Raw genomic sequence first — 23,691 nt, 5'->3', positions numbered from 1 at the left:
TATACCTAAAGTCTTTCCTGAAAGCCTACACTTGTAAAATATAACTTAAAACATGAAAATAGCCATTTGTATAAACCCAAGGAAAACTGTCCTCAGTAAAAGAAATAATGCATTAAAACTCTTTCAAAATAACAAAATAAAATAAAGTCTCATCTGACTAGTCCAGTATAAATACTCTTCTCACCATCCCTTTATCTCCAGATTCCTGAAAACAATGCAATCAACTTCAAATTTTGGTCTTTAAGTGATAATTTTTAAAAAATAACACATTTTCTAAAATATTAAATGTGCATGATTTGGAAACAAGTGTATGCAAATGAACCTTTAAATATCAATATATAAACCCATTTATCAATTCTCCAGTCCACAGAGAGAGGTACTCACATATTTGAAATTTGAAAATCATCTTTCCTAACAACTATGACCATGGTTTCTAGACTTTGTCTTTAAGCACAAGCCATTATTCCTCTATGACATGACCCACAACAGGAAGATTTACAGCTCCACAAGTCAGGAAAATTCTGTAGTCTTCTGATGGATGGCATCAAAGCTGAAGGCTGAAAGATACTTTAGTGGCATAGCTGGGAACAGATTCTGTAACAAAAAGAAAATATATACTCAACCATTCCCCATTTTATTATGAAGTGTAACTATGTCAAAACACAAATTATTCCCACTTCATACTTCAAGTATAGAGATAAATGCATTTATTACCACTAAGTCAACCACCGCAAATGTATAGTCTGGCGTTAGAGATATTTAGATCTAAGAAGAATACATTATTATTAACTCTCATTCTTTTGCAATCTTTCCAACCAACTCACACAGCTACATCAACATCTTGGAAACTGTATGATCCTAAAATAATAAAAGTTGACAAAACAGAAATAGATGGCCAAGGATTTGGGACTGGGGATGCCAGGTGGAAGGGAATACAGTTTACAAGAGAAGTTTGGGCTATTCCTAAATGAAGCACCATCTTATTAATAACCCTTTTATCATACTTACTCTTCCAACTGGTTACTCCCCACTCTCTCTCTCTCTCTCTCTCTCTCTCTCTTCACAGCCAATTTTTGTCAAGGTATGGTCTATACCAATGGTTCTCAAGGTGTGTTTCTCAGACTCAAGGCATCAGTATCACCTGGGAACTTGCTAGAAATGTACTTTCTCAGGCCCGACCCAAACCTGATGACTCAAAATCTCTGAGAGTGGGGCCTGCCGCTGATTCTCATGTGCACTTAAGTTTGAGAACCAGAGAGGGGCTTCACTTCCTCATCATTCTTGAATCATATCAGGTTGGATGTCCATGTAGACTCACTAAATCTACTTTTTTTCCTTAGAGTGATGAACTCTCTAACTCAGACATTAGTCTTATGGGGAAGGAGGAAAAAGAGAGAAGACAACATGATGAAGAAAAAAGAAACAAACTTAAAAAAATTCAAAGCATATGTCCAGCATAGGTTGAACTATTAAGAAATCACCATTTTCGCAGGTCAAAACCAGCTGAATATTGGCAATATCATTTAGTTCAACCTATTATGAATATGTGCAGTATAGAATTATGATAATTATTTAGAAATAAATGAATGGAATCAAAATCTATCATTACTAAAGTTAACTTGGAAAATCAAATTATTTTATTGCTGGCCACATAGATCGAAAGATTAATACTTATTTTCTCTAATTTGTTCTTGCATTTTTATATAATAGCACTATAATACAATTATGAAGAAACAAATAAAATACAAGAAGGTTTTTCACAAGAGGAAAGTTATATGACCCAAAAATAAATTTTGATAAATAAATGGTTCTGTTATTTCAGTTTCATGTTTAACATAAATTTCTAATTTATTTCATAATATTTCAGCATGCAAAATTAGGGATGGACAAACAGATTAGAGGTAACTATATAGAAATTTTCTTAATCTAATTGAAAAACTTTTAATTTGCCAATAAATGGTATTTTTCATTAATGTCATGAGACATGCATGTTTTCTGAGTGTGACTGATGGAACCTGCCCCCAGGTGCTTGTCTTCAAAGTCTTGGGGGCCAGGGCTACCTCCTCCCTAAACCCACATGCGTGATATCTTTCTTTCAGGTCTGCACCCGGCTTATCAGAAAAAGAGACCTGAAAAATTAAGGGGTAACTTGCAGGCATCTACACCCAGAAAAGAGGTGGGGATTAGAAGAACAAAGGCTGATTTATGCCTTTTCCTGTGTCTAGACGTGACAGAAGGAAGGGGTTCTAAGGCTTCTGAAACACTTCGGAAATAGCCACTGGGGAAAACACTTCTTTCTCAGCCCTTTCCTGAGGTACTGTGACTGCCCTGTATCTTCACCACCCTATGGGAAACCAAAACTAATTGCATCTACTTACTAATCTGCCATCTTGTTTCTTCCTTTTGTGATTTTTACGTAGGTGTACCTTGATTTATACGAGATGACATTTTTTAAAGTTGAGTTTAAATGGATTTTGACATGGAACCTTCTTTTCCCATTAACTAGAATACTGTTTTATCAATATCATTTCATTGAAAAGCCATGTAAAGTTAGTAACACAATCTTCACATTTTAAGTGCTTGTTTCTCAGCGTCTGTCACATGGTTGTAGATGTATTAAGCATGCTAATGCACTAGGAAAATTTCATTATTTAAGGAAAGGCAATGTATCTTTTTTTTTTTTGGTAAATAGAAAAATAATTTACAAATTATTTTTATTTATTGGTTATTGCCCCTAACCAATTAACTTTTTTTTTTTTTTTTTTGCGGTACACGGGCCTCTCACTGTTGTGGCTTCTCCCGTTGTGGAGCACAGGCTCTGGACGTGCAGGCTCAGCGGCCATGGCTCACGGGCCCAGCCGCTCTGCGGCATGTGGGATCTTCCCGGACCGGGGCATGAACCCGTGTCCCCGGCATCGGCAGGCGGACTCTCACCACTGTGCCACCAGGGAAGCCCCCAATTAACTTTTTGTCAGTTTGACTTATAGCAATAAATGTGTTGCATGAGTGAATGGAATACTATACACTCATTTTAAATAATTTTGAATATGAGTAACCTACCTCTTTCTTTAAGATCTTCAATATAGGCTTTCATAAATTCTTTATCAAAATGTTGGCGATCTTGTTCACTTTCCATCGTTTCATCTTGACACTGGGTATTCTCAATAGGATTGTCTATAAGACTTACAAATCTATTCAAGAGAGTATGGAAAATATCACATTTTCACCTATGTATTTGTATTGTGCAAAAATCCTCTCAGAAGAAGTCAAACTTTGTGGCATTAAATCCCAAGTTCTCACTTCTTCTTAGAAGTCACAGCTAACCACATAATATGTGTCACCAGTGGAATTCTACTGTGCAATAATCCAACAGGATTATGGAGTCAGTTTACAGCAGAGACTATACAGAGGCTTGATGGGGAAACGACAGTTACTTAGCCACAGACAGAGGACAGCGGGCAGGAAGCCATGAGGTGAACAATAACATTTAGTGTCCCCGTCATATACGAGTCTTACTATGTTTGTTTAATATTACTCCCAATTAGTGACATCAAACTCTAAAATGATGTGGCTACATTGAAAAGGACTCATAAAATCACCACCAAGAAGGTATTTAAAAGATGGAGTACATCAAAAAAATCTAGAAACAATAAATGCTGGAGAGGGTGTGGAGAAAAGGGAACACTCTTGCACTGCTGGTGGGAATGTGAATTGGTTCAGCCACTATGGAGAACAGTATGGAGGTTCCTTAAAAAACTACAAATAGAACTACCATATGACCCAGCAATCCCACTACTGGGCATATACCCTGAGAAAACCAAAATTCAAAAAGAGTCATGTACCGAAATGTTCATTGCAGCTCTATTTACAATAGCCCGGCGATGGAAACAACCTAAGTGCCCATCATCGGATGAATGGATAAAGAAGATGTGGCACATATATACAATGGAATATTACTCAGCCATAAAAAGAAACGAAATCGAGCTATTTGTAATGAGGTGGATAGACCTAGAGTCTGTCTTACAGAGTGAAGTAAGTCAGAAAGAAAAAGACAAATAGTGTATGCTAACACATATATATGGAATTTAAGAAAAAAAAATGTTATGAAGAACCTAGGGGTAAGACAGGAATAAAGACACAGACCTACTGGAAAACGGACTTGAGGATATGGGGAGGGGGAAAGGTGAGCTGTGACAGGGCGAGAGAGAGTCATGGACATATATACACTAACAAACATAAGGTAGATAGCTAGTGGGAAGCAGCCGCATGGCACAGGGATATCGGCTCGGTGCTTTGTGACCGCCTGGAGGGGTGGGATAGGGAGGGTGGGAGGGAGGGAGACGCAAGAGGGAAGAGATATGGGAACATATGTATATGTATAACTGATTCATTTTGTTATAAAGCAGAAACTGACACACATTGTAAAGCAATTATACCCCAATAAAGATGTTAAAAAAAAAAAAAAAAGATGGACTACTGTGACAAAAAAAGAAGCTAAAGGAGACAATCCAAAATGGCATTTGATCTAATTTCTTCACAATTTTGAAAGATTCAACAGCCACTGACCCATCCAGGCCAGCGGTGATGGGAGTGCTGAGTATCCGACCAGGGAGCACCGGTGCCTTCAACCAGCAGGTAGCATTTGTCCAGAAATCCTCTGAGCTCTACCTCCCCATGCCATTGGCCAAAAACTACAAAATCCTGTAAGAAGGCACCAGAACTTCTTGTTCTTAGAGTACGAGAACCATCTAATCTGGTTCCTGAGACGGGCACACAGGCTCCAGGTGCTTCTTGCTCTTCCCTTGTGTCTGAATGGGTCTCTACTGGGCTCTCTGTCTACTCACTTTAAAGGTGTGGATGAGTCACTAAGGGCTGTCGGGAGCTCCACCAAGTGGTCCCCGCTGACGACTAACAAGGTGAGCTTCTTTAAGTTAAGCAAGGCAAAGGGAAGATAGGTCAGCTTGTTCTTATACAGGAGAAAGGTCTGCAGTTCTCGTAGCCTAAGAAGATGTAAAAGGGATTAGAACACAAGAACTTAGCCTCATAGCAAGAAAACCAAAGTAAATTATAAATAAATTCTAGTAGGAAATCCCTAGTTAGTTTATTTTTTAAGTGACTCATAAGAATAAACGAACTTTACAATTTAAATGAATAAAGTCATGCCGGGTGACATGATTTGGGTTTCTTTTTTAAGTTTTTACTGACTTAATTGACAGTTAAAGGCAGAGATACAGCAGCAGGATAAGCAAATTACACAATATAAAGTAGGCCAAGATGGAACTTAAAAAATCAGTATATTCAAGTGTCTACTGCATTCCCAAGGGTTAACAGGTCATGGGAAAGAAATCATATTAGAGTTGGAGTGAGAATAAACAAATTCTGGCAACATATTTCCTTTTGTATGTCTTGAAAACACAGTTACTCTTCTCTCATCATATTTTGACTTTAAAACAGGAGTAAACCTGCAGAGTGAAAAGGAAATGAGAAAAATATGCTCCAAATATGTTTTACTCTGTTTTCCATTTTGTTCTAACTCAGTGCCCCTCTCTCTAGTTTTTTCTTTCATTCATTTTCAAAATTTTGACTGATCCCACAAAATATTTCACAAAGTTCCCCTTATGTTTCAAACTAAAACAATTCCCACTTAGCCTCATAAACCAGGAAAGTATCCATACACATCCTAAGTACCAGGAGTAGAGAAAGGTCATATGAGACAGCATTTGGGACCAAGCCATTTTCGGTTCCTATGTCCCAATAGCTTACTTATGCTACTTTATAACGAAGACTGTGGATTCCAGGAGGCCAAACAGTTTGTTTCATTTACCACTTTGAACCCAGCCCACTCTCTGGGCCTGCCTAGTAATATTGGTAGAATGAATGAATGAAGGAATCGTATATGATTTAGTATAATAGTTACTTTTTAAACAAGAAATAGCTGTAAGGATATAATTTGAAGACATTACTAAGTATATCAATCAAAGCAGTAAATGAAACTAATAAAAATTATCCTGATATCCCAAATAGAATAATATGTTTTGATTCTGTACATAATAAATTTACTTTTCTACTTCTGGGGAGGAAAGGAAAGTTAATGTTCCATTCTATTGAGAACTAAAGTAAATTAAAGATGTGTTCAAACTATATATATACATACACATATATATATATATATATATATATATATACACACACACACATACATACACACACACACACACATATATATATATATATAGACCAACACAGGTCTGAACTGTGCGGGTCCACACATTACAGTACTGCATGGGTCCATGGTTGGTTGAATTCACAGATGCAGAGGAGCCCCAGGTACGGAGGCTGACTACAAATTACATGCAGGTTAACCACCTCGTTGTTCAAGAGTCAACTGTACATTTATATGTATGGTGCAGACTGGGAATTGTCTTATTCTATAAAGAATCAAACTGATTTCCTGAAAACAAGAAACTCTGGAAAATTAGTTGATCTCACAGAACATTCACGTGTTATGCATGTTTAAAATGTTAGTGACTAATTCATATACCTCACCTTCAGAATGCAAGTAGCTACCTGTCTATGTCTTGTGGCAGGTCACTCAGGTTATTGTTGCTGATATCCAACCACTGCAAATTAGACATCCGCAGGACACAGATCGGGACACTGGAAAACTTGTTTGCTGAGATATCTACGAATGAAACTTGCTTCAAATTACTTAACTAGGAAGGAATAACAAAATATTCTAATTACTTTTTAAGAGTGGGAATTAAGTTCAACTAATAATTTTGAGATTGATGTCTCTTCCCAAAGGCATTTCTATGAACATATGCAAACCAGATCAATATAGCATGTACGTTGAGCATCTACTAGGTGTCATTCACTGTGCTACACGCTGGGGGTGCTAGGATGAAAAGCACACAGTGGCTGCCCTTGAGGAGTTTATACTTTCATAAACAAGCAATGCAATTTTATATAGTAAGAACTAGTGTGAAGTTTCCAATTTGCAATGTTCAGTAACACAAAGAAAGAAGTGGTTAATCTGCCCAGCATCACAGTGAGGTGAGGGTCAGAGGTCAGGAAAGATTTCACAGAGAATGGAGTATTTGAATTGGGTCCTGAGGTTCCCTGACAGATGGAAAGGTAGGGGAGGAAACTCCAGGTGGGGAACAGCATGTGCAAAGTCAGAGAAGACAGAAAGTGCAAGCCTCAAAGAGTAGGATGACCTGGGGAAGACTGTCTTAATGGACTTTGGCAAATCTTCAGAAGACTCACATGTGAACCGGTAAAGTGATGTGGCAAATGATCAGAAATCTCCCCTGTTACTCTGAACGGCGTGCCCAACAGGACTTACTCATGGAGTGGACATGGGGCATGGGAGCAAGAGAGGTCAAGGGTGAGTTGGCTTGCTTCCAGCCTGCACATCTGAGAGAGGACTGGGTCCCTCTCTCAGATGGGGAGGACTGGGGAACGAGCAGCTTGTGTGGGGAATCCTGAGCCCTGGCTGTGCACCCTCACCGGGACCACTGCCCAGCATTTCCTGGGTGACATGGGTGCTAAGAGCGGAAGTGGCCTCTTCCTCCCACCCGGAAGTTTTCAGGAAAGGAAAAGAATATGCCTTCTAGGACTAGATAGAATCTGTGGCCACGGTCTTGTCAGAGCCTCACCAGTGATACTATTTTTAGCCTATTCATTACCAGCAGAATTTGTGAGATCCATCTCTCTCTTCAAGCACAAGAACCTGTTTAGTTTTATCTGGCAATAAAAACTGTTCACTTTCATATGTTCTGTTTTATCAGAAAAGTAATTTAAAATCATTTCCCCAATGAATACAGACAAAAAGAAACTAATGGGTATTTTTAAGTTAATGGAGTTCTCAAATCCTATCTGTAGAACTGCTTTAGTTATCTATAAGTTTTGTTATGAGTATATACATTTTTAAATTTTATCCCCTTTATTTATTTCCAACTGTTTTCAATTTATTCCTCCATTATGGATAAATAAATCAGGATCTGCATTACAGACAACAGGCATCATATATTAAATAGGCATTAAATAAAAATATATTGCATGAAAATAGGATTTTTTGCCTAGTTTTCCTTTGATAGCTTTTTTGAACTTAAATTCAGGTTGTGGCCGACTGTAAGAACATTTTTAAAGACTTGATAATATCTGGTTTAGGGTGATTAAAATGTCAGGAAAAGTCATATAAATAAAAATGAATTTCATCTTTTAAAATTCTTCCCCATGTTACAGACCATTCCATGTCATAAACCAAATAAAAGTGCAAACATTTTCTTTCTTACTTCAAAGGGGAGCTCAGTTAATTCTAGATTTCCAGAACAATCCAGTTTCTCTAGATTTTCACAGTCTCCCAGTTCTGGAGGAATGCTCTTCAGACGGTTGAAACGCACATTGAGTTCCTTCAGGTTCTTCAAACGACCTGTCATCAGAAAAAAACAACATGCATGGTGTCGGTCCATTAAGGTCTTTTAAGGACAAAAAGCAAAACGAAGATGTAAAACATTTGTATAAATGATGGTGGGAAAGGCATTAAACATAATTCTGTGTTTGTTTTTTAAGCACTCTGATTGAATGTCTGCTCATCTTTTATCCTGAGCATTTTGGTCCTTGCAGAGCATTTTTTCCTTTTTCTTTATCTGTTTAACCCTTTGTGAAACTACAGGCTAGGTGAGTGTGGGGGATTTGTCCCCTATGTAGACTGGGTCAGGGGCCAGCACCCACAGAGCGCAAACCCCTTTGAAATCACATGATGAATGAAGTAGCAGGCAATGGCTTTGAAATGGTCCAGTTCCTAGGAAGCACAGTGACAAGCTATGGCCTATCGGTGGACTCTAATGGGAAGTGAGCTAGGTACTGAAATACACACAAACCTCTATGTACGTGCTAAATGACTCAAACAAGGAGTCATTGTTTATAGGCTGCATGTAATTCACTTATCTTTGGCTTCAGATTTGCATTTACTAATTATGATGTATCGTGCTTCCTAAAGAATATGCTTTAAAAAAGCCTAAGTCCATTTCACAGGCAGGAAGCGAACACACTAAGAATATCAGGCAATAACTGGATTGATGGAGAAACACTGAATCCCAATTCTGTCTTGATTGAATAAATACATGACCAATTCCAAACCAGAAACTAGCACAAGAATAAATATATTTAATATTCCAAAAATCATGTCACGCATGTTCTAAGGCATTGAATACCTTAACATTCTTAACCTAATTTTAAAAATTAGAAAACCAAAATTATTGTTTCCTTTTGCGGAGCAGGCACTCAAAATACAAATTTCCTGACATTTTATAAACGAGAAAGGGAAACATACAAAGACAGTCTATTGGAGGCAGGGCCACTTCTGAGTCCACTTTGGTGGTCTCACTGTTAGAAGACAATGGTGATGCTGTGGAAATCAGTGGCCTCTCTAACTTACCCACCTGGTATACACTGCAACCTTACAGTCAGCTATTGGTGTCAAAATAGCAGGATGGATGTGGGGGCTGATAAAAAAATAAGGAAAGACTGCTTTTCTGGGGAGAACGGGAGAGCATGTGATCAGACTAATGATCGCCACAGCCCCAGCTTCTGTAAGACAGTATATTGCACAATCCTTCTTTAAATAAGGAAAGTAGAAGATTGGCATAGATGGTGTGAATGTTCTAAGCTGTCTAGTTTCCAGACACAGGAGAGTAAACTTATCTATTAAAGAGTTACCTGATCTGGTTGATGGAGGCATTTGCATTAGGGACACATTTATACCAACTGTATGTGCATTTATCATGAGGGGATGCAAAGAGAAGATGAGGTAACTGGAGAGAAAGCTGTATATGAGCTCCTTCTAGCTAGCTCAAAGAAAAAGTAACTTTCCTAGCTCAGAGGAAAAGCAATAGCTTTAGAAAGTCTGTCTCAAATATAACATTTTAATAATGTATAGACAATAAGAAATTATATATGTTTGTATTCAGATTGTTGTTCTCCATGCCGCTTACTTCCACAATGTCTGATCTCATTATAGAAACACTACTTTTTCTTTCTCAACATTCTGGTAAGAACTTGGCATTATTCATCTGAGATGGCCTCAATTGTCTCCATCAGACGTGGTGAACAGCATTATCTTCAAGCACCATGAGCTTGAGGTTCTTGAGAAAACAGTCTTTCGGTGTGACAAGGGTCCCACGACACAAAAACTAAAATAAAACGTTTAAGGCACTGCTATGGTCTGAAAAATTGTATGTTGAAATCCTAATGCCCAAAGGTGATGTTGTTAGTAGGTGGGGTCTCTGGGAGGTAATCAGGTTTGGATAAAGTCATGAGGATGGAGTCCCCACGATGGGATTCATGCTCTTGTAAAAAGATCCCACAGAGCTCCCCGGCCCCTTCCACCATGTGAGGATTCACCGAGAAGTCTGCAACCCAGAAAAAGGCCCTGAGCCCACCATGCTGGCACCCTGATCTCATCCTCCAGAACTGCGAGCAATAAGTTTATTTTGTTTATGAACCACCCAGTCTGTGGTATTTTTTTTAAAGCAGACTGAACAGACTAAGACAGGTGTCATAGCTCCAGCACGTTATATTTCTAAATAGCTAATGAGTCCATCCCTTCCTAGAATGTTCCAGGATCTTTTCCAACTGAAATGAAATCTCCCTACTTATAGCCCATTCTCCCAAGGCCCTCGGACCTAATTTCCAGAGAGGGGACTATAACCCAACTGACGCACCATTTGCTGTCCAGAGGCTTCTTGTTCCTGGAGCCCAAGGAATACCTTAAGGAATGTACATACTTTAAATTATTTGAGTAAACATTATTAAATGATTTCAATAATTAGCTATTTTAAACCCATTTAATGATACTTTCTCAGGAGTTCCACAAAGGAGTTAAGAGGACCACCCACTGCCATGCTTAATTCCTTGATGTCAAATGTCAGAAATAATTGTCCTGATGATGAGAAAAAGAACACCCCATTTGGTGACCACTTTGCCCGCACCCCCTCTGCTCAGCCAATGCTCAGTAGTTCTCTAAGGCAGCACTGTAAGAGATCCAACTCCACCTCCTTTACAAAATACAGCCATTCAACAGAAAAGAGCTCAAAACTCTTCATTCCCATGGTCCTCTTTCTTGACTATCTCATCCTGTAGCTGAGTTTTTTTAAAGTATTTGCCCAAGTTACTCAAAGTCAGACTAGAATCGTACCTTCAGAGTCTCAGACCTAGTATCCAATTACTTAGTTTAAATTTAAAATATTTGAAGAACAAGTTAAATAAATCATGCCATAATCATCACTTAGCCATTAGGGAGAATGACGAAAGTTTGGATATTCTAATATTGAAAAATAACATTTATGTAAAGACAACAATAGAGTGGTGGTGGGATGAATTGGGAGATTGGGATTGACATATATACACTCATATGTATAGAACAGATAACTAATTAGAACCTGCTGTATAAATAAATTAATTAAGTAAATTTTTTTAAAAACTTAAGAAAAAGACAATGATGATGATGATGATGATGGAGATGGCTAGCAAGTGTTGGGGGTTTATCTGTTCTAAATGCTTTCTTTGTATTAACTATTTAATCCTTACAATAACCTTGTGAAGTAGGTACGATTATTATCCCCATTTTACAGATAGGGAGACTGAAAAACAGTGAGTGACCTGCCTAAGGTGACCTGCCAGTAAGTGAAAGACCCAGGCAGCCTGACCCTAGAGTCCACCCCCACCTTCATGGTATGATAAGGGGAAACAAGGCTTAGGCTGGAGAACATGCTGTAAGCCCTTGTATGTAAATATGTTTAGCGTGCATATATTTTAACATATGTGTATATAAATATTTTTAACATGCATATATATTTTAATACATATTTATAAATAGATACGGCTACAATGTAGATATCTAGAAGAACATGGGTTGTGTGTACAATTTTTTTTTTTTTTTTTTTTTTGCGGTACACGGGCCTCTCACTGTTGTGGCCTCTCCCGTTGCGGAGCACAGGCTCTGGACACGCAGGCTCAGCGGCCATGGCTCACGGGCCCAGCCGCTCCGCGGCATGTGGGATCTTCCCGGACTGGGGCACGAACCCGTGTCCCCTGCATCGGCAGGCGGACTCTCAACCACTGCGCCACCAGGGAAACCCTGTGTGTACAATTTTGATACCCAGGAAACTGTTAACAATCCTTACCGAGAGAGTTGACTTTACATTTTATTCCTTTCTAGAATGTTTAAATATTTTGCCCTGCTCATGACTGAGGTTTATGGGGATGATATGTCTCCAAGAAGACTTGAGTGTCTTAGAAGAATCATAACAACTATATGCCCAGCACAACTATGTGCCTCACACACAAGACAAAGAGAAACAGTGATGATGATCGTGTGGACTTCACTTACAGTGAAGCAAGTGAACAACAAAATGATTGAAAATAATAGAACCTTGATCAAATTAGTACAATAAACTAATCAATGGACTAATATGTGGGAACAATATACTGTTATCTTATGTTTACAATAAATATATTATTGCATGTTTATTTCTAAAACTAATATGTGGGAACAATATACTGTGTCTCATGTTTACAATAAATATATTATTGCGTGTTTGCATTTCTAAAACAAAAAGTTTCTAAACACAGCACCGCTCACTCATGAGACTTGTTTCTGAGAAACTGGCAGATGTCAGTACTGCTGAGTTACACAGGTGAGACGCTGGCATCAACATCCAGAGGGGACGCCACGAACCAGCAGCTCTGGGAACACCCAAAACAGCCCGGCCCAGCGACTTCCTGCGGCAGCAGGAGGAAGAATTCTCAGTATTGCCTGCTTCCCAGACAAGGCGCTGGAAGGCTCCAGCTAAGCAACATACCAATTTCAGCTGGCAGACAGGAGATTTGGTTTTTTGGCAGATCCAGAATCCTCATGGCTTGAAACAGCTCGATATACTTAGGAATGATCTGAATCAGGGTATTGCTTATGTGCCATTCTTTCAGGTGCGTCTGCTCCTTCAAGGAATCTGGGAGCTCCTGGAATAGAATGGATCCCATCGATCAGAACTAGCTCCTCCGTATGTCGTATGTCGGAGTTCAGAGGCAGAGCACACAGAGCCAAGGAAAACGTGCATTTATTTCAGAAACAAGAGGGGAGAGAGCATGGGTGAGAGCTTACCTGCCAGCTCTATAGCCATTCCAAAAAAGAAAGCAAGATGCTGCCGATGTCATTAATTTCACACTAGCAGATTAGCCACATTTCAAAAGGGCCATGAATTCATGATTCTATTAAAGTCAAATGCCGAGTGAACACTGACAACCAGGCTCCCACCCAAAGCTACACATGTATTATTTATTTACAACATATGGATCTAACATTTTCTAAAAATAAAATCTGGCCACGTCTTAGATTTTAAAATGTGTGCTGCATTTCCCTTCCTCTGTACTAATCACTTTTTTTTCTTTCAGCAGACATCTTTTTTTTTTTTTTTGAAGTGCAGTTAATCTACAATGTTGTGTTAGTTTCAGGTGTATGGCAAAGTGATTCAGTTATACATATATACATAAAAGAATATATATATTCCTTTTCATATTCCTTTCCATTATAGTTTATTATAAGATATTTAATATAGTTCCCCATGCTATACAGTAGGACCTTGTTGTTTATCTATTTTATATATAGTAGTTTGTATCCAGCAGACATCTTTTGAGCCACGTTATGTCCAGGCAGACTCACGTTTGGCACTAGAGATACAAGAAGGAATCAGGCAGCTCTGAAACTAATCGCTTTTTAAAATATTTGATAAACACCTAATACTTGCTGTGCCAAATTTCTAAATGTTTTTATGAGTCTTTAACAGGGAAAGAGCCCAGAAGGACAGTGTGGAGACCTGGATGCCGAGCCATGTTCTAGGGGCACCCCCTCCCTGGGCCCTCACTTCTGAAGTGACAGAGAGGAACTCGGCTGTATCCAGGGCCTCCCCTGGCTCTAGTGTTCTGGGATAAAATTGTAAAGGTGTTGAGAAGTGCTTAAGGCTTTAGAGGGGGCTATTTGTCCAGTTGAAGAAATTCAGTTCACAGGATTACGAGCCCCCACTGCAATGAGGTATGCTGAGCACTGAGGGACATGCATGTCCCCTGACCTCATGGAGCTGACCATAGCACATCAGCTGCAAAGTGGGGCAGGAATGTACAGGGGAGTCTTGCCTTCGGTGGGTACCCATGAGGATAAGGTACCAGCTCAGGGAACCGAATGCAGGGGACAAGAAGGCTGTAAGTAATGAAGACAACATCCACATAGTTCACCCTGGGGTCTCCCTAGCCTGCTGACTCATAACCCTCTTCCTATCCCCCGACCACACTAGGCACTCACTAAATGCCCTTTAAAGTGGTTTTCCAAAGGTGCTGTGAGCCGAGAGGACTCAACAGGTTCCCCAAGCGGGCTGGGATCGTGTTTGACCACGGCACACGAGAATGATTTACCAGCGGTATTTAATTAGAAATCCAGACAGGCCCTCCTTCTCGCCCCAGAAAAGGCAGTATCCATGTATCCACTGATCTCAATGATGCGGATGCAGGAGAAAGACCACCAAAGAGGTGTCAGTCATAGTCTCTCCCAGTCTTATAGGGCTGTGTCGCTAACAAGACAGTGTCACAGAATATCTGCTCGTTTAATCCTCACAACAGCCCTCTGAGGGGGTCAAGGCAAGCATTAGCACCACTGAACAGGGAAGGAGATAAAATGTGTACAAATGGAGCAAACAGCCTCAGGTCACACGGCCAATAAAGGGTCACCCAAAATACATGGTCTCCCAGTCCAGAGTCCTTTCAGCCACAAAATGGTGGGATAAAAAGAGATGGAGAGCAGGTCCCAGCAACTCTGTCCCACTGAACGGAAGATAGCCCGAGCTCATTTGTGCCGCCACCCAGCGCACACACACCACGTGCTGCTTCAGCCAAGAAACATCAGAGCACAAGCAGCCCCGAGATGCCTCTCCAAGCCAGCAGCAACCTGGGGGAGTGCGAGCAGGAAGCACCGTACACACCCGAGGCAAGAAAGAGGGCACACCTTTGTCCTGGCCTCAGAAACTCAGAGGAAAACCGGCTGAAGGGTCTGCGAAATTCCTTTGCGGCTCTACACTCTGTGCCAAGTCAGCAAAGTCACCGCCCACAGAGGGGTGTTAGGCAAGTCGAGTGCTCAGAGCATTAAAAAGAAATAAGAAGGCAAGAAGTTCTTTTTAAAGGGCGGGGAGGGGTGGCGAGGAGGCGGCAGAATCGAACTTTTTTTTTTTTTTTTTTTTTTTGGCCGCACCCCGCGGCTTGGCGGAATCTTAGCTCCCCTACCAGGGATTGAACCCGCGTTCTCGGCAATGGAAGCGCGGAGTCCCAACCCCTGGACTGCCAGGGAATTCCCAGAATCAAGCATTGTAAAGGCTGTGCCATCCTGAGGAGCCGCTGGGGTCCCAGTCCCTCGCAGCGTCGTAAGGATCCAAGGGGATCCCGCTGCCCTTTTCAAGACTGCACAGTCCTTCACCGCGGAAAAGACGCCGGCAATGGCTCCTCCGCATCCAGGGGAAAGCTCTCTAAAGACAACAGCAACAGCGTGCACTGGGCCAAGGTCAACGGCCTGAGCTCAGCCTAGCAGCAGACGTCGGCCGCAGCGCTGCAAAGAGCCTCGGCGTGCTGTAAGGACCGAAACGCATGGACTCACCTTCCAGTGCTGCCCCGTAAGTTCAAACACAAACTCACTGCTCCGTTTCTCTCTCTCCTTGGAAATTGCACTCTGCCTTGCGAGGGAGTTCCTTTCAATCTTGTCCAGAAGCCTCACGCTGGTGTCTATGAAGCCATTCTTGCAGTACGCAGCCTGGGGGATGCCCTTCCTTCTGCACTCGGCCACGAAGTTCCACTCCTCCTTTATCCTAAAACGGGCAGCAGAGGTCTCGGTTATCTCCTGGGGAATCGCCATCGCCTGCCTGGAGAAGTCAGGAGGGCCACCTGGGCGCAAGCGCAATCGCAGTCCTTCTCATCACCTGCAGTTTCCCAGCAGGAGACAAGCCCTCCCCTTCACTTCCGCCCCCTCTCCCGCCCCTCCTTTCTTGTTTCCTCTGCTGTGGTGGATATGGGGTGTGGGGGAAGCTTAAACCCTCAGAGTTGTGAAGTATTAGCAAATCTGACTTTAAAAGTAGAGGAGGTGAGTTAACATGGCTAAAATTTCTACCAAAATTACCTATGCCTTTGATTAATTACAATATCCCTTGATATTATGAGGTGACACCCAAATTTTTCAAAAATGCAAGGCCAGGGCTTCCCTGGTGGCGCAGTGGTTGAGAGTCCGCCTGCCGATGCAGGGGACGCTGGTTCGTGCCCCGGTCCGGGAGGATCCCACATGCCGCGGAGCGGCTGGGCCTGTGAGCCATGGCCGCTGAGCCTGCGCGTCCGGGGCCTGTGCTCCGCAACGGGAGACACCACGACAGTGAGAGGCCCGCGTACCGCAAAAAAAAAAAAAAAAAAAAAAAGCAAGGCCACAGGAATCTGATGATCTTTCAGGAGCATATGGATAGAAATATACAGGCAGCCCCAGTTTATAAAATTCGACTTTAGAAGGTCATCCATCAGCCACCTTGGGAAACTTCACTGCTGCAGATGAACCTGTTATTCATAAACTCCAGTTCCAATCTGACACTGGAGCTGGCCCAGGACTCCTCAGCCTCCCCATCACTCCCAGCACCTTCTTGTTGCTACTTCTCTGACATGTTATTCTATAGTTGTCTTATCCCCCCAGCTTGGTCATAAGCTCCATCAAGATGGACTACGTCTTGCTGCCCTCCAGATGCTCACGCCGTCATTAGAACAGTGTTTTGCACCTGGGGGCCTTTCTCCATGTAGAGATTTGATATCTGCTTGGAGCCTTTAACAGGTTAACATTCTATGTGGTACAAAAACAAGGTTTGTTGTGGTTTTCCTTCAAATCTATCACACAGAGACATTGTCTCAAAATAAGGTAGCCTGCCTCGGATAGGAACTTGGTGCATTCCACACTCAGGAAGGCATCTGGGCCCTACTCAGCCCAACTCAGGGACTTGGTGACAGGCAGTATCCCAGGCTTCTGAAAGAGGGCTCTTTTAGAAACAGGCTGCTGATGCAGCCCTGGTCTCTACAGGGCCTGAAGCAATACAAATGCTGAATAAAACAAAACAAAACAAAAAACCCTGTAGTAGAGGGTCAGTCCTAGTATGGAAGCTCTCAGGTGGTACCCGAAGAAAAAGTGCACTAGAATCACAGTGGCTCTGTTGTCGCAGGAAAGCCCAGGAGCCAAGAGGTCAGGAGGGGCAGGAACAGAGGAAAGAGTCTGGGGCAGAAACATCTTTGAGGACTGGGCATGTGGAAAGTCCTGGCCTGGACTACCAGGCACTGTCAATTGTAAGAAGAAACATAAGGCTGATAAAAGCAAGAGACTGGTGGATATCCTTTTTCTGGAATACTGGAGACTTGGTGGATTTTATCTGATCCTATAGGGGTATGCACCTTTGTCGTTGACTAAGCTATTTTACAACTTGGCAGAGATTGAAGTTAACTTGTAGAAAATTGATAGCAATACAAATCATTCTTGTCTACAGACATTCTTGTCTCTTGGTGTTAAATACATCTATATGCTGATGACGCGCAATTATATATCTCCAGCCAAGACGTCCTCAGTGAATCCAGCCTCCTTGCCTCCCAGCATCTCCACCTGAATATCTAAAAGGCATCCCCCAAATTTACATGTTCCAACCCAAACTCCTGATCTTCACCTGCAAAACTTGCTTCTTCCTCCATCTTAGAAAAAGCCTGCCAGTTGCTCTGGTCAAAAACCTCAGGGTCATCTTTGACTCTATGCTTTCTTTCATATCTCACATCAAATCCATCAACAAATAGGGTCATTTCTACCAGAATCTGACCATTTCTCACCACCTTCACTGCTCCCATCCTGGTCCAAGTCACCAGCATCTTCATGTAGGCACCACTCTTACCGCCCTACAGTCTAAACTCATCAGCATTTTGAGTGAGCTTGTGACAGTGTCAGTCACACCATGTCATGCCTCTGCCCATACCTCTCACTGGTTTCTCATTTCACCCAATAAAAGCAAATGTCTCACTATGGCCTACAAGGCCCTGTGGATCTGTGCGCTCCCCTTGCCTGTCTGACCTCATCCACTACTGCACCCTCACTCACTTTTTCTGGCCCAGTCACTCTAGCCTCCTGGTTCTTCCCTGAACCACCCAGGCAAACCCCTGCCTCAGGGTATTTGCACTTGCTGTTATGTCTACCTGGAGTTCTTGATCCCAGATTTCTGCAGGGCTGGTTCCCCAGGACTATGTGCAAATGCTTCCCCCTTAATCAGACTTTTTGCTCTTCAGACACCACTTCAGGTATCAGTGGAGTTTCGTGCTTGCCATTAATCTAGGAGAACACAAGCGCTTGAAAAAAACTATCTTGCTGACGGCATTGGCTAGCACAGCTACTATCCTACTCAGGTCCTAGTCACAGGTTGCTGAGCTGGGGAAAAGCACTGGGTAATCAACTACCTGGGGCTTCAGGATCTACACATGAAATCTAAAAATAATGTAATAAAACAGATAAATTTTAAAATACCAGCACATGGAGAAATAGGAATTTAATACCAGCAGAAAGTGCTGGAAGAGTTAGAAGTGAGCTCCTCTGGGAAATACTAGCAGGGGCTTGGGGTGATTTGCTTTTCATTATTAGCTCTTCTGTGTAATTTAAATATTTTTAATACCATATGATAAAAATAAGTTTAAATATCTACCTGTAGCTCTAGTTCTGACTGTAGCAGTCAGGGATACAGGGCAGACCCTAGATCCAAGGCACTGATTGAAATAATAAAAGAAATCCTTCCAGAATTTTCACAACCAGCAGCACAGCCGCAGCGAGTTCTTGTATTCAATGAGCACTTTTCAGATTAATGTCTCTAAATTTTCTTTCTTCATTTCTTAGACTGAACCTGAAGGTAGAGTCTAGCAAGGTAATGAAATGATACCGGTTAACCCCTACTCAACACATCTTTCCTATATCACAGATTACAAATTGATGTAACTATTTCACATATCTTGGTACAGCCAACGTAAGTGGAGGGAAAAAGGAAATTAGATGCGCTACTTAAAAAATAGTTAAATACCAAATCTTTTTTGGATTTCTGTTTTAAATGTTTGATGTCTTAGTCCCTTTGAAACCTAGAGAAAGTCACAATGAGAATATAAACTATTTTTACAAATCCATTCTCTTCCTTGAGAGTAATTAACATAAATAAAATGTCATTGTCTTTATACTTTATCGCCCATATAATTGAATAATCGTCCCCTTAAGTCAATTTTAGTAGTATTTCAAATACAAGATAAACATACAAAACAATGCCATTAGAGCTCTATTCATTAACTCAGTAAGTGTGCAAATAACATACTCTTTCCTTAGGAAACGAGCCCACAATCTTAGTCTAGATGGCAAATAGGCTCACTGGATGAAAAATTCCTCACTTAGAGCCTAACAAAAGCATCTCTATCTCTCCATCTAAATGACTGAGTTTCATTCAAGTAGAGTGATGTTCCGTACTCATAACTTTTAAGTGTTGGTATATACCTCATGGAACAAATACAGTATTACAAAATGAAATACCATGAAGTGAGGTAACAGAACAAGCTAAACGGTTTTGCCTGGTTTAGTACATTTAAATTAACCAGATAACTGCCTTGTATACAAAGCAGTCATCAGTACATTAACTTTCAGGACTTCCCTGGTGGTCCAGTGGTTAAGACTCCGTGCTCCCAATGCAGGGGGCCCAGTTTTGATCCCTGGTCAGGGAACTAGATCCCACATGCGTGCTTCAACTAAGAGTTCACATGCCGCAACTAAGGAGCCCACCTGCCACGCTGCAACTAAGACCCGGTGCAACCGAATAAATTAATTAATTAAAAAAATATATATATATGTATTTATATATTAACTTTCCCACAGGAAACAAATTTTGAGAAACTAAAGGGTAACCTTCAAATAGTCCTAACAACAACAGTATAAATTATATTATGAAACTTCAAAAATACCTGCCAGAAAAAGGTAAATTCACTACATTCATGTTTGCAGGTCCTGGGAAATTAATGCTTCTTCCTGAACATCACATTCCTCCAGCCACCCTCCCAGTTCCTCCTCACCACCCATCCAGTTTGGTGGCTGTTTTTCTTATCTTGAGCTAGAAAATCCTAACAAATTCCCAAGAAGTTTTCTGTCTTAGGTTAAGATAAGGCACAGCACAAGCCCTATGGCACTGAGCCTAATGCAGGACCAACCCTGTGTACGTGAGACGTGTGAATGTGGACACAAAGCCATTTGGCACCACGATGGAAGACAGAGATCAAGAGTCAAACGTGACTGCAAAGTGGCTTCCAGGGCACAGTTCTCAGACCGAAGCTCCTGCAGGTGGCTGCTGTTCCCAGAACCCACAGGCGGTTACCTCAGCTACAGACGCCTCCATAAACCTCCCAGGGCTTGGGTCCCCATTCAGCAAGCTGTCCCACCCTAGAGTAACCCCAGATGCTGGGGGTGGGAGGAAGCTGGAGCAGGGCTGAGAACCACTTTGAGCTCATAGGGCTCTGGGACCTTGTGTAATTCATGCTCATGTAGATCCCTAATATCCTCTGCCATGGGTGTTGCCTGGTCTGAGGGTTCCAATTCTTAAATTTAAGATTCATGTCATAGTGGATAATCTCATATCAGTGGCAAGTGAAAAGACAGTCCAGCTATCTGTGATTACAGCATTATATAGGGGGAAAGGTTTGGCCAAATCCTCCATTTACCAGCCCTGTCAATTTGGGCAAGTTACTTAGGTCCTAACTTCGTCTTCAGACTGGGGATAATTATAACCACCTGGAACAGCTGTGATGCTTACAGTAGCAGCTTAATTATCAAGCATGATCAGAATAGGTATTTGCTTGATCGAAATAATTCATAGAAGTGAAGAACCAAGAATAAAGAGACATTCATATCCTACACATTTTGTTTTTAACCTAAAGCATAGACATATGTCACAATTTGCCAATTTGATGTAGGGTCATGGACCGCCTTTGAGAATGGGTCTGCCAATCAGAATCCCACTCTGCCTTTCTTGTATAAACCACACCCATAACACATGATCCAAGACTTCCAGTTTGGGTTTCCTCACAGGGCATAAAAATTACAGACGTGCAAAGCCACCTGAATGTACAACCTTTCTAGCTCATTGTACTTTTATCCATCTTGTCCAGTGTTAATTCAATTGGGTGGTTCATATTGATCACACACATAGTTTTTCCGAAGCCCTCAACTTAGTTTTCATACACACAATAACTCTCTTTTACTCATACTTCATGAGTGTATGACAGTAGTCAAACCACATCATTCCAATCCAAGTAAAAATTGCATCAACACAATGAATCTTATCTAACATTCAGTTCAACGGGTGAGAGCTGAGTGCAGGACATAGAGCAGCCTCATGTTGTCACGTGGGTGGACAGCATCAGCCTGCTGAGGGCAGCTAGGTGGTCTTTCAGAATTTCCTGTAGAGGGATTTGTCGTGTCATTGCTGTCTTTTCCATGCCTAGCACAGTACCTGGAATGTATGTGGGTCCTTATAGCTATGAGTGTTACTGTTACAGGAATCGAATGTTCATTGTAGGCAACAGCGTGAAGATTCTGAAGTCCAGTGAGCAAGTGTTACGGACAGGAAGAAATCTCGGAGGAAAGGCATCCCCCTCCACAACACAAATGCAGCCTGTCTTATTCGCTAGAGAGCTACAGAGCAAGTACAGAGAACACATACTTTTCCAATGCGCTTTTCTCGAGCCTTTCTGCCTCCTGCTTCTGCCAGGCTTTGTGCTTCTTGACACGAGTTTCCCACAAGGCTCTGATGACAGAGACGTCGAATACGACCACTTTATGCCCCATTTTAAGAGCATGAAGTTACCTATTGAAAAAAAAATTTTATATATATATATATGTCAGCTTCATACACACACAGAAGAAAATAGTTTTAACTTGAACTTTAAAATAAAATATGAGTGAATCAATTTCATCAATAACGATGAAATGCCTTGTTTCTTCCAGGATGGCAGTTGCTAATGTTCTTAGGGTCTGAGAGTACTCTTGTTTGTAAGCCAGAGTTCAGCACTCAACTGGGGTCCTCTCCTCTAGAATGTCACACTTGTCTCTCTACCCCTCAGCTGACACGTGGGTTCCCAAAGCCCCCTGGGCATTCCTCAAGCTTTGTGGTTCCACATTCTATCGAATTTACTGGCATCTGATCTTCTCAGTAGGTTGTAACACACTCAGAGGTACGTTTGATTAGTTATTTAGAAGATACACACACACACACCCCCCAGTTATCTGAGGCTAAACACCAGCCACCACTAAGCGCACCAAGCATTGTACCAAACCCCACCGAGCACTTTTCCTCCTGGGACTGACCACACAGCCTGGGCACTTGTCCTGTAGGTTTCTCCTGCGACATGAACCCTCACAGCTGCTGATCTCTGTTTATGTGGTTTCTCAAACACAAGGAAAGTCAGACTCAGGTACATCTTGGTCATCACCTCTTAGTGAGAACTAGCACAGTGTGTGGCACATAGTGGACCCTCCATAAATATTTGTTGAAAGACTAAGTGAGTAAATGAATGAATGAAAGGGAGTAAAAGATTTGCATCCAGGTTGCTTCACTCTCAGCCCGCTCAGTGAACTTTCTCTCTTCATTTTCCCACCTCATATTTACTATTTGTTTTAAGTCATTATTTGCTCACTGCCAAAAAAAAAATTATCGGGACATAAAAGTGCATTTCAACATTCATTCCACTAAGCTATACTTATCTCCCTTATCGAAGTAAAATAAGTTTCTATATATTGTTTTAAACTTCCCCTACCTACAGCATCAAAATCTGGCTAAAGCCATTTCCTGATGTGCACAGATACACGGAGTGTCAGTTGGCAAACAGTAAGGCTGTTGAATATTCTCTGTTCCAATTCCAGACCCTTCTAAATAGCAGTCAGTGGGGATACAAAACCAAATATTTAAATCTTCTGACTCAAGTTTGTGCTCTCCACAAATGGCTTGCCAATATGAGTGGCAGAACTGGCTTATGTTTATGCAGCTGAACATTTGAGGTCAATAAGTTTAGTCTGAAGAGCTGAAAACACTGACCCCAGTTGATTTCCCTCTTTTCTTTAATTTCTGACATCTGGGACTGTCTTTTGTCTCCCTTAAAACTCTTTTACCTACAGGGGATTTTTGACAAAGATGCAAATGGTGCAAGTTTTGTGTGGACATAAGTTTTTGATTCTCTTGGGTAAATACCTATGAGTAGAATTGGAGGGTCATATGTTAACTCTATGTTTAACCTTTTCAGGAACTGCCAGACTGTTTTACAAAGCAGCTGTACCATTTTACATTCTCACCTGCAGTGTATGAGGGTTCCAGTAACTCCACATCCCCGCTGACACTTGTTATTATCTCTCTTTGTATTGTAGCCATCCCAGTGAGTGTGAAGGTTGTCTTTTGTTAGCATTTCCCTGATAGCTAATGATGTTGAGCATCTTTTTATGTGCTTTATGTGTTGAGCATCTTTTTATGTGTATACCTTCTTGGGAGAAATGTCTATTCAGATTCTTTGCCCATTTTTTAATTGGGC

General features: G+C 41.4%; 1 protein-coding gene across 1 annotated transcript; it reads right to left on the bottom strand.

Moving 5' to 3' along the window:
* Positions 1–544: 544 nt before the first annotated feature.
* LRRC2 (leucine rich repeat containing 2) lies at positions 545–21,958 on the bottom strand (the record flags this gene model as incomplete). Its single annotated transcript, XM_082847811.1, has 8 exons — positions 545–594; positions 3,061–3,191; positions 4,845–5,000; positions 6,568–6,713; positions 8,298–8,434; positions 12,867–13,023; positions 15,698–15,905; positions 21,834–21,958. The coding sequence occupies 8 exons, from the start codon at positions 21,956–21,958 to the stop codon at positions 545–547; spliced, it is 1,110 nt and encodes a 369-aa protein (XP_082703937.1).
* Between the last annotated feature and the right edge of the window lie 1,733 nt (positions 21,959–23,691).

This window comes from Leucopleurus acutus (genome assembly GCF_964270905.1).
Source record: "Leucopleurus acutus genome assembly, chromosome: 10".
Taxonomy (NCBI): domain Eukaryota; kingdom Metazoa; phylum Chordata; class Mammalia; order Artiodactyla; family Delphinidae; genus Leucopleurus; species Leucopleurus acutus.
Note: the sequence above shows the minus strand (reverse complement) of the source record. Positions and strands in the feature narration are given on the sequence as shown.